The sequence below is a fragment of the Hemicordylus capensis genome, chromosome 3 (genome assembly GCF_027244095.1).
Source record: "Hemicordylus capensis ecotype Gifberg chromosome 3, rHemCap1.1.pri, whole genome shotgun sequence".
Classification (NCBI taxonomy): Eukaryota; Metazoa; Chordata; class Lepidosauria; order Squamata; family Cordylidae; genus Hemicordylus; species Hemicordylus capensis.
Genome location: NC_069659.1, coordinates 51,040,729 through 51,056,457, shown reverse-complemented (window position 1 = coordinate 51,056,457; position 15,729 = coordinate 51,040,729). Strand labels below are relative to the sequence as shown.

At 43.9% G+C, this 15,729-nt stretch overlaps 1 protein-coding gene across 2 annotated transcripts in view; it reads right to left on the bottom strand.

The window, feature by feature from the left end:
* F5 (coagulation factor V) overlaps positions 1-15,729 on the bottom strand; it is a 70,537-nt gene that overhangs the window by 32,554 nt on the left and 22,254 nt on the right. For both annotated transcript variants that reach the window (XM_053310928.1, XM_053310929.1), the window contains 7 exons: positions 15,269-15,490; positions 14,292-14,457; positions 11,257-11,434; positions 10,062-10,164; positions 5,770-5,981; positions 5,358-5,508; positions 2,462-2,674 (listed from right to left, as the gene is read on the bottom strand). In XM_053310928.1, coding sequence (XP_053166903.1) covers positions 2,462-2,674; positions 5,358-5,508; positions 5,770-5,981; positions 10,062-10,164; positions 11,257-11,434; positions 14,292-14,457; positions 15,269-15,490 — 1,245 coding nt within the window. The remainder of the gene's footprint in view (positions 1-2,461; positions 2,675-5,357; positions 5,509-5,769; positions 5,982-10,061; positions 10,165-11,256; positions 11,435-14,291; positions 14,458-15,268; positions 15,491-15,729) is intronic.

Sequence of the window (15,729 nt, the reverse complement as noted above, 5' to 3'; positions counted from 1 at the left end):
TGCACATGCGTAAATGGCCTCTGTGAGACCTGGCATGGCCCACAGCCTTGCAGAGGTCATTGGCGCATGCACGGTGGCCATTTTGGAAAAAACACGGAAGCCCGTTACGGAGGCCCGAATGGGCTGAAAAGAGTTGTTTTACCCAGCCGCGGCAGTGATTTCAGAGGCTGGCCAGGGGAGGGGGAAGCTTTGCGGACCACCCCACCACCACCCCGTGCGGCATACAGGAAGCCCCCTGAAGGGGCTGCAGGTACTTTTATTTTATTTAAATTTTTTAAAAAAACTTTGGAAAATTCGTGGACTTGTCCGGAGGTTCGGTTCCGGTCTGGACAGAACCAGGTGGGGTTCAGTTCTATCCCAAGCCCCCGAACCTCCAGACCGAACCCCCAAACCTCCGGAACGGTCCACATATCCCTATTATTGCTTTTATTATTTTTCTTCGAATAACTCCTTTTGTTAATTAATACCTCTCTCTTAAGCCGGTTTCTTGAGTTCAGACGCTTGCACAAATTAAAACTTCTTGGAACTGTCTCCCCTTTTGAGCTAAATCCCCCACCTTCTCCCAAACTGGGGGTGCTGACCAATCACCCTCGAGGCAGTTCCATTAACAACTAGTACTACAGATACAGTTTCTTTTTGTCTGACATCTGAAGGGAACATTTTGTGGTTCACAGATAGAGACAGTGAGAGAAGATACCAAATCTTACTTTACTACAATTTGCAAAAAAGTCAGACCACAGTTATGAACAGTAGTTATAGAAAAACACAGAGTCCTAGGATTAAGACTCATAAAAGTATTGTATACAGACGAACTAAAGAGAATGGGCTCTCCAAGACAAGGAATAGTGTAAGTATGATGGCTATGCAAAGACAAAGCTGCATACAGAAGCCTTTCAGTGAAGGACTCAAGTAGAAGAACTTTCCAGTCTAGATGGTAACAAACTGAGTAACCTGCTTCAGGATTTCCCCATGAGATAGCTCATGGTTGCCATGTTTCTCATTGCCACAAGAGGCATTCTGGTTTTGAACATGAGTCACAAAATGGAGAAGGCTGAGCCACATGTTTTGAAAAGGCCTCAGAACTTGGTTCAGTGCAAACTCATGCTTTTTTGCTATTTGCCTTTCTCCTGTGTTCCAGGAGAACTAGACCACTTCTGTACTTTGCATCCCAAGTCCTGTATTTGGCTCACATGTCTTACTTCATGTAGCCCCTTAGTGGCAGCGTGGGCACTCTCACTGCATCCCTACTGCCACTTGAAGCATTCACACTTCTGTTGTGGAGATCTGAGACATTGACTGTAAGGTTTTCTGATCTGAACTGGCTTCCAAGAAAGCTGTAACTTAAAAACTTTCCTTACATGAACTGACATAAATAGTGTAAGCTATTGTGGCCATTCAGAATATCATTCAGAATCAAATGTACTCATTCTGTTTTGAAGCCAAAATAACTGTAGCTCTCACACAAGTTGAATTACAGCTGTTTAGACTGACAGCTAAAAAATACTTATGTGCAACAGAAATGAAATATTCCCACATCAAAAAGCACCAAGTAGGGGTGGATCTACCACTGGGTGACCATGTGCAGTGAACATGGGCTGCCCAATGGGGCCCGGTGGGGCATGAACTACCTGCTCCACACCCAGCCAGCCTCTAACCCACCCCTCCCCACTCATTGGCACCAGCAAAAAGCTAACATGCATGGGGCCAGGGCCGGGGGGTGCACACCACTTGCCTCCACAGCTGTTCACCTGCCTCTCTCCCTCTTCCCTTGTCAATGCTAGCAAAGAGCCAGAGTGCAGCCTAATTATCACCACCCAGCCACATGTGCCTGTCAGTTATGTTGTTAGCCTATGTGCTGGCTCTTTGCTGGTGCCAACGAGGGCGGAGGCCGAGAGGAAGGCAGAGGCCTCAGAGGATGGAGAGAGGGAGGCAGGGGGTCAGAAGCCAGCAGTGGTTTCTAGCCATGGGCCATGGACTCACATCGTTACGCTAGTAGCACCAGACCATATTTTGAATTCTATCCCTTATGGGAAGAGAGCTGATCTTGTGGTAGCAAGCATGAATTGCTCCATTTGCTAAGCAGGGCCCACCCTGGTTGCATATGAATGGGAGACTACATATGTGCACTGTAAGATATTCCCCTTAGGGGATGGAGCTGCTCTGGGAAGAGCAGAAGGTTCAAAGGTTCCCTGGCATTTCCAAGATAGGGCTGGGAGAGTCTCCTGACTGAAACCTTGGAGAGGCTGCTGCCAGTCTGTGCAGACAATACTGAGCTAGATGGACCAATGGTCCGTATATGGCAGCTTCCTATGTTCCTAAGCCCTCTTTTTCTCTACTCATCTGACCACCAAACTACTAACCCTTTCTGCTTTAGCACCAGGGAGGGACTATTTATCAGAACTCACCAATATGGTGTCATCAACATGGGATGTCTTTGCAGGCAATTTTTCTTCCCACTTACCAATATTGTCCATGGTTACAGTAGTTGATTCACCACTCATGGGGAAAAGATTTAAAACATCTTGATGTTTTCCTCTGCTCAGAAAAGTGTGACCAGAAAGATATACAGGCACTATCTCATCCTGTGTGCCTACACTGTTGAGGTGCCATTCAACAATCTCATGTTGGCAAAATCCCAAGATCTCTTTTCTTTCAGAGACGTAGCCATTGAGAGCTAAAATGAAACCAAAAAGCAGTTAAAAGTACATTTAACACCTTCACGAGCAGCATTCCAAACCTGTTGACTCTGATAACATTACTTGAAGAATGAAACTGACTAGGGTTGTGCGTTTTGTTTTGTTTTCTGTTTTGTTTTTGGCCTGAATCCAAAGCACCCCTGGTTTGTTCTTTGTTCGAAATCAGCCAATCCGAAACACTCCAATTTTGTTCTTTGTTCGAAATTGCAAAATCCGAATCCGAAATGTTTTGGATTTTGAAAAATGGCCCTGGGGAAAAACTAGTGGATGGGGGTGGGGGTGCCAAATGGGTGGAAACTACCACCCAAATTTCAGAGGAATTGGGCAAAGGGCTGATTTTTGGTGAATTTTTGAAGTATAGGATTTTCCCCATAGGGAAGAATGGAGGTTTCGGCAAAAGTATAGCTTCATGTTGGGGGGAAAGCGGTGGCCCAGAGCAGAGTAGGATGGGTGGTAGTGCCCAGTGGGGGCAAGGAAGCTGCCAGAATTATTTCAAAGGAATTGGGCAGAAGGCTGATTTTTAAAGCTGTAATGGAGTTTGCATGTCTGTAAAGTTCTTCCCCATAGGGAATGATGGACCTCCACAATTCCTGCCCCATAACTGCACTTGGGGGGCACCAGGGTGGCCCAGAGCGAGTGGTGGTGTAGAGCACATAGGGTGCCAACCACCCCCATGGGTTGCTAACCCATGGGATACTGGGTTCTGTTCTTTCTGAGATATTTGAGTGTAGATTCAGATTCTCTGGTAGCATATGAGAGTGGATTCATGGTTTGTCATTGAAAATCTCATATGCTACCAGAGAATCTATACTCAGAACACCTCAGAAACAACAGAACCCAGCACCCCATGGGTTAGCAACCCATGGGGGTGGTTGGCACCCTGTGTGCACTACACCACCACTCGCTCCCAGCTACCCCAGTGCCCCCCAGGTGGAGTTATGGGTCTTCTGAAACCTCCATTATTCCCTAGGGGGGGAACCTTAAAGAAGCGTAAACTTCAACAATTCCTAAGAAATCAGCCCTTTGCCCTATTCCTTTGGAATAGGGCAAGTAGCAGGCACCCCTTGGGGTACTGCCACCCAACCCACTGCCACCCAACCCACTGCCACCCAACCCACTGCCACCCAACCCACTTTGCCCCTCAGGCCCCCTTTCTGCTCTGAATCTGCCCCAAAGACATGTGAACTTCAGAAATTCTTTAAAAATCAGCCCTTTTCCCAATTCCTTTGGAATCTGGGTGGCAGCAGGCACCCATTGGGGCACTACCACCTGAACCACTCTTCTGCCCCCAAAGCCCCCTTTCTGTCCCGAATCCACCACAAATAACATCAGCATCACACATCAACAACAGCAGAGCCTTGGAAAAAATCAGGCAGATTTCCAAAAGTCATGCACATGCACATCCCCGCCCCCCAGAAATGCAATTGATCTACACACAACAGTGTGAAACAACAAGAATGAAATGCACACTGCCCCACTGGGCAATGAGGGTAAATGCACACTGCCCCACTAGCCAATGAGGGTAAAATTAACCCTTAAATTTGCTTAAAAGGAATAAGGAGGCAGTTGCCAGCAGATCAGCCCATGCTTTCGCTGGCCAATCTGCGAGCTGGAAGGGCTGGAAATTCAAACAGATGTCAAAACTCAAAATGGAGACTGAAGGAGAAAGACTTTTTGCGATTGCAAAATGGAGTTCCGAAACAGCCAAAACAACAAAACATTTTGTATCCAAAACAGGGACGTTTTGTTTTGGCTACAATTTTCTGTTTTGAGCATTGGGTGTTTTGTTTTTGGCTACAAAACAGCCAAAACGGCCTGTTTTGTGCACAAAACATTTTGTATCCGAAATGAAACGCACATCCCTAAAACTGACCCATCTTTGCACACCAAGTAAAAGCTGTGCTACGAGTTAAGCAGAATGAGGTGGTGGTGTTCTAGACTGTATCACTTGAGACTCCACATGGATTCATACTTCTGAACATTGCCATATGTAAAACATTCCCTGTGCATAGTACATTAGAAGCACAAGGAACTATACTAAAGCTTTTTCTGGGGTGTGCTGCTTCACTATATTCTTTTTTTATGGAGGGTTTGAGGAAAACCACTCAACATAAATCTGATCCCTTCCCCAGGCAGTCTGAAGCAGTTCCATCCAGAATCCCACTGCCACATTCTGTGTAACTTTTAGAGTAGTTCTGATACTGGTTTAAGATGTAGGAAACATCAACAAGCTTACAAGTCACTCACCATTCTTCCATTATTTAAAAATAATAAATAAGTATTGCAACTATTTTTTTTATCACTACTGTTGCTGGGCTCTTACAAACACAGGAACCGTTCACATGACCAGAATGATCATGGTTAAATAGTTAACCATGATTGGTGATCACACGCAATCCTGTTGAGTGGGTTGCAAAAACCCAGAATTCCCAGGCAATCCTGGTTAAATCACTGCAGTTAACCAGTATTTAACTGGGATTGCTAACCATCCTGGTTAGGATGCTGGTTTACTGCAGTGATTTAATTGGGATTGCCTAGAAATTATGGATTCTCACAACATGCTCCGTGGGAGTACGGATTGCATATAACTATTAAACTATGATCGTTCTGGTTGTGTGAATGTGTCCATAGCAAAATGTTGGTTTAGGTTTTTTTACTCACTGTGCATGACGTTAGACTTGTAGAATTTGGGGTCATCTCTCTTAACAGCAGAAGGATTACGACAGTACTCTCTGATATTGTCCTCTAAGTACCAACTCTTGTTCTCATCAAACACTGCAAAGACTGCATGCTGTTCAACATCAGCCTTATTCTGTAAAACATCAAGACATTCCATAGTAGCTGAAAGCACACTAAAGATTTCATCTCTCCAACCTGTTACGTGACATATAATTGAAGAATCCCAAAAGCTTGGGGGCAGGTACCCAAAAATCATCCTCCTAGAGCAGGGAGGATTTTGATGGCACCTGCAGCTCTGTCTCCAGTCACAGAAGGATCACATCGATGAAGATGTGGATCAAATGAAGCATGCATTACACTCTCTCTCTTTTAGAGCTTGAATGCTAGACAGTACCTGTATCCCCTTCTTGTTGAGTGACCTGCGTTTACAAATCAGAAGAGGTCCAATCAGTCCTGAAGCGATATCCCTTGTCACATCCACAGCACTGTGATATAATCTGGTGACACACTGAGAATCCTGTGCTGTGGGTTCATCAGTGTCACGCACAGTCCACATATATGTGAATGTTTCTCCTGGCTGGACTGCTCTACCTTGAGTGCTGTTTTCTGAAGTCAACATAAAACAGAACAAAAGCATAAGCAAACAGTTACTATCACCCTCCTTAGCTCTTGTTCAGATTCAGAGTTGCTGTGCTGGAAACATAGGAAGCTTCCATATACCAAGTCAGACCATTGGTCCATCAAGCTCAGTATTGTCTACACAGACTGGCAGCAGCTCCTCCAAGGTTGCAGGTAGGAGTCTCTTCCAGCCCCATCTTGGAGACACCAGGGAGGGAACTTGGAACCTTCTGCATGCAAGTATGCAGGTGCTCTTCCAAGAGTGGCTCTATTCCCATATCTCGCAGTGCTCACTTGTAATCTCCCATTCAAATGCAACCAGGGTGGATGCTGCTTAGCCAAGGGGACAATTCATGCTTGCTACTCACAAGACCAGCTCTCCTCCCATAGACCAGCCCTTCTCCTACGTTAACTGCTCTTTCTTGCGGCAGCTGTAACACAGAACACGTTATTCTGGGATAATGTGCAGACTTGCATAGATCCTACTTTGTCACACAGTGGTGTTACCACACTTGCTCACACAGAAATACACTATCTATCTATCTATTTATTATATTTTTATACTGCCCCATCCAAAAGCTCTGGGAAGTGCACAACAAAACAAAAATAAACAATTTTTAAAAACAATCAGCTTAAAACAAAAAAGATAAATGTAAAATCAGTTTAAAACCATTAAAAACAGAAACATTTAAAACAAGTTAAAGATCTTGGAAGGCCAGACCAAACAAATAAGTTTTAAGGGCTCTCTTGAAGGCCAACAATGATCCCAAACCATGGGATTCTGCTGGGAGTGCATTCCACAGCCCAGGAGAAGCTACAGAGAAGGCCTGGTTCCAAGTCACCACCATACATGCTGGTTGCAACTAGAGATAGACCTCTCTAGACGACCTTAATGTGTGGTAGAGATCATGCAGAAGGTGGCGCTTTCTAAGGTAACTTGAACCTTAGCTATTCAGGGCTTTAAAGATGATAATCAGCATTCTGTATTTTGCCTGGAAACATATTGGCAGAAAGTGGAACTGTTTAAGTACAGGCATAATATGGTCTCTCCAGGTTACCCCAGCGAGCAATCTGACTACCGTATTTTGGACTAACTGAAGTTTCCAAACTACGTACAAAACTTGCAGCTACATGCAGCTCCACGTAAAGTACATTGCAATAGCCAAGCCTGGTGGTTACCAGCTGATGCAGCACTATTTTGTGATCATTCTCTTCAAGAAATGAACACAGCTGTTGAATCAGCCAAAGCTAATGGAAGACACTCCTGGCCATAGCCTCCACGTGAGACACGAGGGTGATGCCTGCATCCAAGAGCATTCCCAAGCTGCGTACCTGTTCCTTCTGGGGGAGTGTAACTCCATCCAGAACAGGAAGATCCAATTCATCCCTCAAATTCTGATCTCCTACAATGAACACCTCTGTCTTGCTTGGATTCAACTCCAATTTCTTATCCCTCATCCAGCCCATTACTGCCTGTAAGCAGGCATTAAGGGAATGAATGCCATTTCCTGATGATGATGATGATGATAAAGATGATGATGACGGCGACAAGGAGAAACAGATTTGGGTGTCATCAGCATACTGATAATACATTGCACCAAATCTCCTGGTGACTTCACCCAGCGGTTTCATGTAGATATTAAAAAGCATTGGTGACAGAATGGAGCCCTGAGGGATTCGATATAATAGCTCCCGTTTCGAAGAGCAAGCTTCACCAAGCACCACCATCTGAAATCTACCCAAGAGATTAGGAGCAGAACCATGGCAAAGCAATGCCTCCTATCCCTAACTCCCCCAGGTGATCCAGAAGGATACCATGGCCGATGGTATCAAATGCTGCCGAGATATCCAATAGAACAAACAGAGTCGCCTTCCACTACACTACACATGTATGTGTTTATGTTTTTAGGACAAACTGGGGAAATGAACTCAAAAACCAAATTTGAAAGTGTGCATAACAAATAGACCGCAGTCTGGACATTGACATTTGCTTATGTTAGGATAACCCAGAAGAGGAATAACTGCAAAAACAAAGCTTTTGAAACACATAAGGTTTATTGAAGGAGGCACAATGCAAATTGTGATATTTAGCAATCCTGATATTGACGCAGTTGTGCAGGGACTGGAGGCAGATCCTAGGGACTAGATAAGGAGTGAGGGGGAGTAAGGGAGTGAAGGCTGTAATGGCCTAGCGGCTGTTGGGTGTTGGAATGTGGGCAGAAAAAGCAGGAGAGGGGACAGAGAGAAAAATGGAGGGTATAGATAAGTTTATAGTGGTCTGTATCTACTGTTGTGTGCACAATGCCAAAAGAGATAATTTCCCACCTGGAGAACATTTGGGACCCCTGCAAAGATGTTGCCAAAGTGAGGGCAATGTCAGGAAGCAGGATGCCCACATGGCATCAAGGTCTGTAACTAACAAAGAGGAAGCCTGAGATTCCCAGGCAGGTGCAGGGGCTATTATGCAGCAAACCCATGTAGGGGAAGACCCAGCCTCAAGGTCTCTTTAGAGTTCTACTCTGGAGTCTAGGGGCTCTCAGGCAATCAGGCACATGAATGGTCCCATGGCAAGTCCATACAAAGAGTGGCCCAAGGACTCTGGTTTCCAAGAGTGTCCTGGGCAGTCCATTGCAGGTCTCCCCGCAGCAGTCCCATACAAGGAATACCAAGGCTACTGATTTCAGCTCAGTCATTATTTTGGACCCAGAACTTGAGGCTCAGCAGCCCAGTGATTTAGTTTAGGGGGAAGGGTTTGAGTGCACAGTGGGTACTCGACTGGGTCGCCTCTGGGGCAGCAGGAGGCAGCTTATACCACCAGACTCCCAGGACTGCAACAGCAAAGATGCTTCCCAGGAACTTTCTACACATGTGTCTGAAAGGTCAGGACCTTTTATAAGGTTATGCCCTCTGCAAATTTAGATTTCAAGCTGGACAAAAGAACTGGGATTAAGAGAAAGTGTGGATGCAGCAGTGGGTATTCAGAAGAAGAGCAGAACAAAAAGGTTCTATCATGCCAAATCTATATAGACGTGTGACTTCATTTTGATTGCATTCCAGGGTGCTTTGATGGTTTAAAGCAGGGTTTACTACATGGGAGGAGGCAATGGTAAACCCCTCCTGTATTCTACCAAATACAACCACAGGGCTCTGTGGTCGCCAGGAGTTGCAACCGCCTCAACGGCACACTTTACCTTTTTTTAAAAAAAAACCTTGGGCCCCCAGATGTTGTTGGACTAAAACTCCCATAATCCCTCCCCAGCCATGGTCTTTGTGGCTGGAGATGATGGGAGTTGTAGTCCAAACAACATCTGGGGATGTTGTTTAAAGGCTCTCTAGACTCAATCCTTTTTGGTGTGTCAAGAATGCACAGGACTCAGTGGGGGTGCATTACCTTTTACTAGGCTGCTTTTGCACCAGTTCAGTCTTTGCATGACACTGTCGATTGACTCAAACAGAGGCCAATTTTTCTCTTAGCATGAAGTGCCCATCTATGTTCTTCCCCCCTTGCTTGCTCCTTGAAGCCAGAGTTCCCCAAAGGGGAGTAGAGAAAGAGGCTGTCTGCTGACTCAGGTGTGCAGCAAGGTACAAACTCTTATTCAGCACCTCCCTTCCATGTCCTCTCACACTGTAGTGTTGTGCTGCATTCCAGTTCTCCTGTTGATTTCTTCTGCTTTCCATGTCTATTTGTAGTACTACCTCTATGGCTGCTATACATATTTTAGCAATAGCAATAGCAATAGCAATAGCACTTACATTTATATACCGCTCTATAGCTGGAAGCTCTCTAAGCGGTTTACAATGATTTAGCATATTGCCCCCAACATTCTGGGTACTCATTTTCCCGACCTCGGAAGGATGGAAGGCTGAGTCAACCTTGAGCCCCTGGTCAGGATCGAACTTGTAACCTTCTGGTTACAGGGCAGCAGTTTTACCACTGCGCCACCAATTTTACAGTTAGTTTAGACGCTCTTAAAAGGAGCATTGTTTTATTAAAGCTACTGCAATTAATATTATGCCACAATAATAAAGGCGGGAAAAGAATTTAGGTAGAAATAATTAATAACCAACCTTTAGAATCGGAAGGATAAACAGCACCTTCTGCCTTCTTTGGAAGTGTTACTCCATGTATATAAATACTGTAGGGTCGACTGGCCATATTTTTAAATGTGATCTGTTTAAAACATAGGTGGAGAAGATGCAAGTTCAGCGTGGCAGTAATACTGGTCTTTTAAACAAGATTTTAGGATTAGGTTGTAGCACCAAGGAGATGACTATCAAGGAAAGCCCTGATGTCATCACATTTGTTCCTGTAAAAGAGCTTCATTGCTTTTATACATCATTCAAGTAGATTCCAGGGAGTGGAGTTCTTGTTATTAGTCTCATGTGAATATAAAAGGCCATAGCCAGTGTGGGGCCAATGAGTGCACCATCCCACCTGGAGTACTGCTTTGCCCTTCCGATGATGATGATTTTTAAAGAGGCTTCAAAATGAAGAAAAATAGCTTGTTTTTTTAGACTAAGATGATGCTTGGTTTAAAAAACAGACAAACTAGGGGATGAGTGGTTAGAGTGCTGGACTAGGACCGGGGAGACCAGAGTTCAAATCCCCATTCAGCCATGATACTTGCTGGGTGACTCTGGACCAGTCACTTCTCTCTCTCAGCCTAACCTACTTCACAGGGTTGTTGTGAGGAGAAACTTTAAGTATGGGCTCCTTGGAGGAAGAGCGGGATATTAAAAAAAGTAGATATATAGGGGGGAAATGTAGGTAGGTAGATAGAAAAGTGCAAGCCCTAAGAGTAAAGAGATTTAAATTTCAGATTTGAAAAGGCAGGGAATATTGACATCAAGTGCTACAGGATATATATAAATATATTCAAATGGCTATTGTCTGAGGGCATACAATACAGCCCTCTTGGTGAACCTAAGCAGGTCCAGGTCTGGTCAGTGCCTGAATGGAAGACTGCCTCTGAAACCAATGTCCACCGCCTTGATTTCATAACAGAAGAAAAGTAGGATATCAAGTTGTATCTGGGGACCCAAAGTTCGAGAACCCCTGGGTTAATGTGATTCTCTGAGGAACAGGAGAATTGCGTACATAGGATTATATTGACATGGAACTGCTGAGGAGACACACAATAAATACAGATAATTAATCAATCTGGATAACCAAAAACACATAAAAACAGAAAGCCCTATGTGTGATTTAAATAAAAAGAATGTTAAACGATGTACTTATATTTGGGTCTGCCTCGATACTTACGTTTATTTTATCTCTGACCTCAGCTCTGATAACAGGGCCCAGAATTCCACGTTCTTTGGGGCGATCAGTTTCTATGAGGTTGCTGAAGCTGGCATCTTGATATGCCCTGAAGACAGCCTTTTTATACTTCTTGCCAATAAGATTGGAAAGGTTATCCAGATGCTGACCTTTATATTGACTTGAAAAAAGGGGGGGGGGAATTAAGCCTCCATAAAATATTATCTGTGAGATTCTAGATGTACTCCCAAAAGAAGTAAAAGCCTCTGCGGCTATTTACTACAAAAAGCAAACCATTATACACATTACTAGTAAATTGAAGAGACCCCAACAAAAAGCTGTGCAGAAGCCTCCATGTGAGTACATGTATGGAATAAAGAAAATGGGATCCTTCTGTACATTTTACCAAGCTGCGGGATTGCAATCCCAGACCCTCCCCTGCTGCCAGCACACTGAAGCAAGGTTTTTATGCACGCTATAGTCAATCCATAGGTGGAATTTGGTTCCTGTGGATGGATTGTATTTGTTTCTTTAAAAGGGTTATATTCTACTTTTCTCTCATGAAACCCAAAGCAGTTTATAAACGGTATACTAAAACAATCCAAGCCTACCAAATTAAAAGCAAATGCCAAAATCCAATTTACAGCAATAATCCACAGCACAGCAAACCATGGCTTTTTTTGTTTTCAAAGAGAGGCTAGACAAGCATCTGCCAAGGATGTAATAGTAGCAGTTTCCACCTGAAGCTAATACTGTACGTGCCAATATACTGTGACAGAACCAAGACCTGGAGGTTTTACAGACAGTGTTTTATGCTGTGCAGGGGCGTAGCAAGGTAGGAGTGGGCCCAGTGACAAGATTTTAAAATGGGCCCCCCCTCACTGAAGCTCAGCTCATGAAGTAAAGAAATCTTAAATGAGGCTGAATAGTGGTAACAGTTTTGTAAACTGTGGACGATGCAAGTCATTTAATGGTACTAGAGAAAGACATGTTGTTCTGGTAGCTCCAGGCCTTAACACTCACATCAATTTCAGAGGATAAATACAACTCAAGGAAGCCCGGGCGGGTGTATGGTTGGGGGAGTCAGTCATGTGACTTGCCTCTGGGCACCCCCCCCAAGGCAGTGGGCCCCCAGACAACTGTCTCCCCTTGCCCTATCATAGTTACGCTCCTGATACTGTGGGGTATCCGAGGAGCAAATCTACTTCGCAGCAGATTTGAGACAGTTTAATCCGGGGGGATTAGGTGGAGCATTCACATAGCCCTCCACTGCTCCCCTACACACATCAAAGACAAGCATCAGAGCTTAGCAGAAACATTGAGGGTTTTTTTCAAAAGCCGCTGGAAATAGAAGATTATTTTAAGTCGGACATACCTCGGGCTAAGCCAGAATTCGCAGCCTCCCTTCAGGGAAAAACAAAGCCCTGTCTGTCCTGGTCCCTGATAGCCCTCAGGGAGGTTGGGTTAGCGAATATGTGGACTGGCACATTCCAATCAGGAGTGGATTCAGGGGGAAAGCCCTGTCTGTAAAACCTCCTGGTAGTAGATCGTAATGGAACCTTGGTGTTTAAAAAAATCCAAGCAGAGCAGAGCTCTGTGCATGTTTACTCAGAAGTATGTCCCAGTATAACATACATAAATACAAACTAGGACTTACTCTAAATAAACAAATAAAGCAAGCAAGCACAGGGTTGATTTGAATTAAATCGCTTCACAGATGGACTTGATTTTAATGATTTAAATCACTAGTCATGAAGATTCTATTGAATTATCATCTTTGAGTACAAGTACATTCTTGTCTAATATAATCTTAATACATGTGCAGAAATAGATGTAGGTTTCATATTTATAAGGTAGGCACACACATGGTTCTGTGGTCACCAGGAGTCGACAATGACTCGACGGCAGGGGTGTAGCTGTAATTGAGCAAAAGGGTTCAAAGAACCTGAGTCCCCAGTCCCTGAGGGCCCTCCAGCTCTACTATTCCCTATTTTCTTCATTATCTCCCTCACTCTGGGGGGTCGCCAGAGAGAGGGGTGAACACGGGCCCCCTCTTCCCTAGTTACACCCCTGCTCAATGGCACAACTTTACCTTTAATAGGTACACACTTCTCATAATGATGTTTCATTCGGTCAACCAAGCCTTGCATTTCTTGATTTCATTGTTTGCATTTTCACCTGTCTTACCCATGGGTACAGTCCACCTTAAGTGGCGCAGTGGGGAAATGCTTGACTAACAAGCAGAAGCTTGCCAGTTCGAATCCCCACTGGAACTATATCGGGCAGGAAGATGCTGAAAGGCATCGTCTCATACTGAGTGGGAGGAAGCAATGGTAAACCCCTCCTGTATTCTACCAAAAGAAAACCACAGGGCTCTGTGGGCACCAGGAGTCGAAATCAACTTGACGGCACACTTTACCTTTACCCATGGGTACAGGAACTTAATGAAAACATTCCCAAATGGGGCCTCTTTTACAGACTGCTGCTATGTTAGGCGTTTTCATTCTACAATGGAGGACACTCTCCAAAACTGTTTCCTCAGGACTACATGAAGACTTCTGTTCACTTTTGGTTTCACTTTCTATTTCCCTCCCCTATCCCTTGCATTTATACCCAGACTCCTCCTGCTTGCTCAGATCTACTGCATCCCCCCAAATCTTCTATTCATTCATTGACCTTTGAACTTTCAGGGGGCGGCAAGAGCTTGACTCATATGTGAGTGTGCACTGCATGTACACTACCTGCAGAATAGGACTGATCAGGTCTGTCATCTCTCATCCCCATATACTGCTATTAACATGTTCATATAATATAATTAGAAGCTATGATTAATATTAATGATGACATATTTGACCTTGGTTTCTTTTAATGATTTTTTAAAAATCAAAATGCAATTTAAATCAAAAAATGTGATTAAAAACCTGATTTTTGTTTTAATCATCAATTTTTTATCAACCCTGAATGAGCATAAGATTGCAGCCTATATCTTGGAAACTAGGTTCATGACAGCACTCAACCAATATATTCTACCATGTTACCTATCAATGCTCTCAGAAGTTTCTGGAGCATAGTCCCAGATTATTTCTTCTGCAGCAATGAAGTAATTCCAAGTATTAATCATCCGCATTTCTTTATAGGATAATTTCCTTGTTAATCTGTCAGGGTTTCCACAGTCTTCTATGTTGAGGTAACCATGCATTCCAGCTGGTTTGAAACATAAGAGGGGGAAAGGATTATTATAACTGCCCATTGTTAGAGACTTTGTATATCAAACTACATCATGTTGCCTTTCACATATTATGAGAAACCCTCAGCCTAAGTGCTTTCCTGAGATACAGTAGCAAATGGAAGACAACTTACACTGTAAAAAAACAAAAGGCTATCACTCCTTAGAAGATAAGGACATCTTTAATAGTCTTCCTTCAGATTCTATGACAGGCACACACCAGAACCAAAACAGGCAGAACAAATGTACCCTTAACTCACAACTTAAATTTGTTTTCATGAGTTAATTTTAACAAATTAATTGACTGACTCTTTAATTAATTCATCTAGCAACTAAACTGATTAAGGATTGTACCCTAATGTTAACATAACTAAAGAGAAGAAAGGCCTTTTGGTCTTCCTCCCTGTCCCAATGGCTAAGCAATACATAATACCACATCCCAGAATTCAAAAGAGATATGAGTCACATGATTATTATCTAGACACATGGTCACTACTGAAAATCACTGAACACAAGGGTTCCCTGCCCTTGGTGAGCCCCTCATTGTAGCAAGGTGCCACCACACAGGATCATGCTTTGGACATACTGTCACTAACAGATATGCAATATGAGCCTAGTTGCAAATTTCTTGTTGCTCTGTGGTCACTTTGCAGACAAGCTGCAGTTGTAATCCATGTGCAATTACTTTCCTAGCCCTGCTCCTCATGTTTTCTCAGCTAAGATGCTTTGGGGGATTCTGTATGGCCGCCATATAAGAGAAGACTGCCTGCTTAATAAAGATTGCCTTGCCTTGCCAATGCTTCTGGACTAGAGAAGATATTAGCCACTTTCCCGTCTGGCTCACGGACATGTTTGCTGTTGCTGATGCACCTCCAACAAGGTTCACTGTTGAGACTCTGTAGTGGTTTTGCTCCAGGGTTTGTCCATTGAAATGGATGGAGAAGATCTCTGGTGCAGAGCTCATCCCTATCAAATGCCAACTGATGTGATCAAAACGACAGGCCTGTACATCTGAAACAAGAAGAGCAGCAGGGATCAGAGCAGAGTTGGGCTGTCTTAAAAATCATGTAGTCTTGGTCAAGTCAGCCAATATATACAGTCATTATTTATATTATTCCTTTTTTAAGATCACACTTTGAGGGATGTAGAAAGCCTACTTTTCTCTTCCTTAATAGGTGGCCTGAAATGGATAGCTGTTGTCACTTTGGTTCTTGCTAAAGAGCCCAGCCTTGAGGCTTAGTTCCAACGAA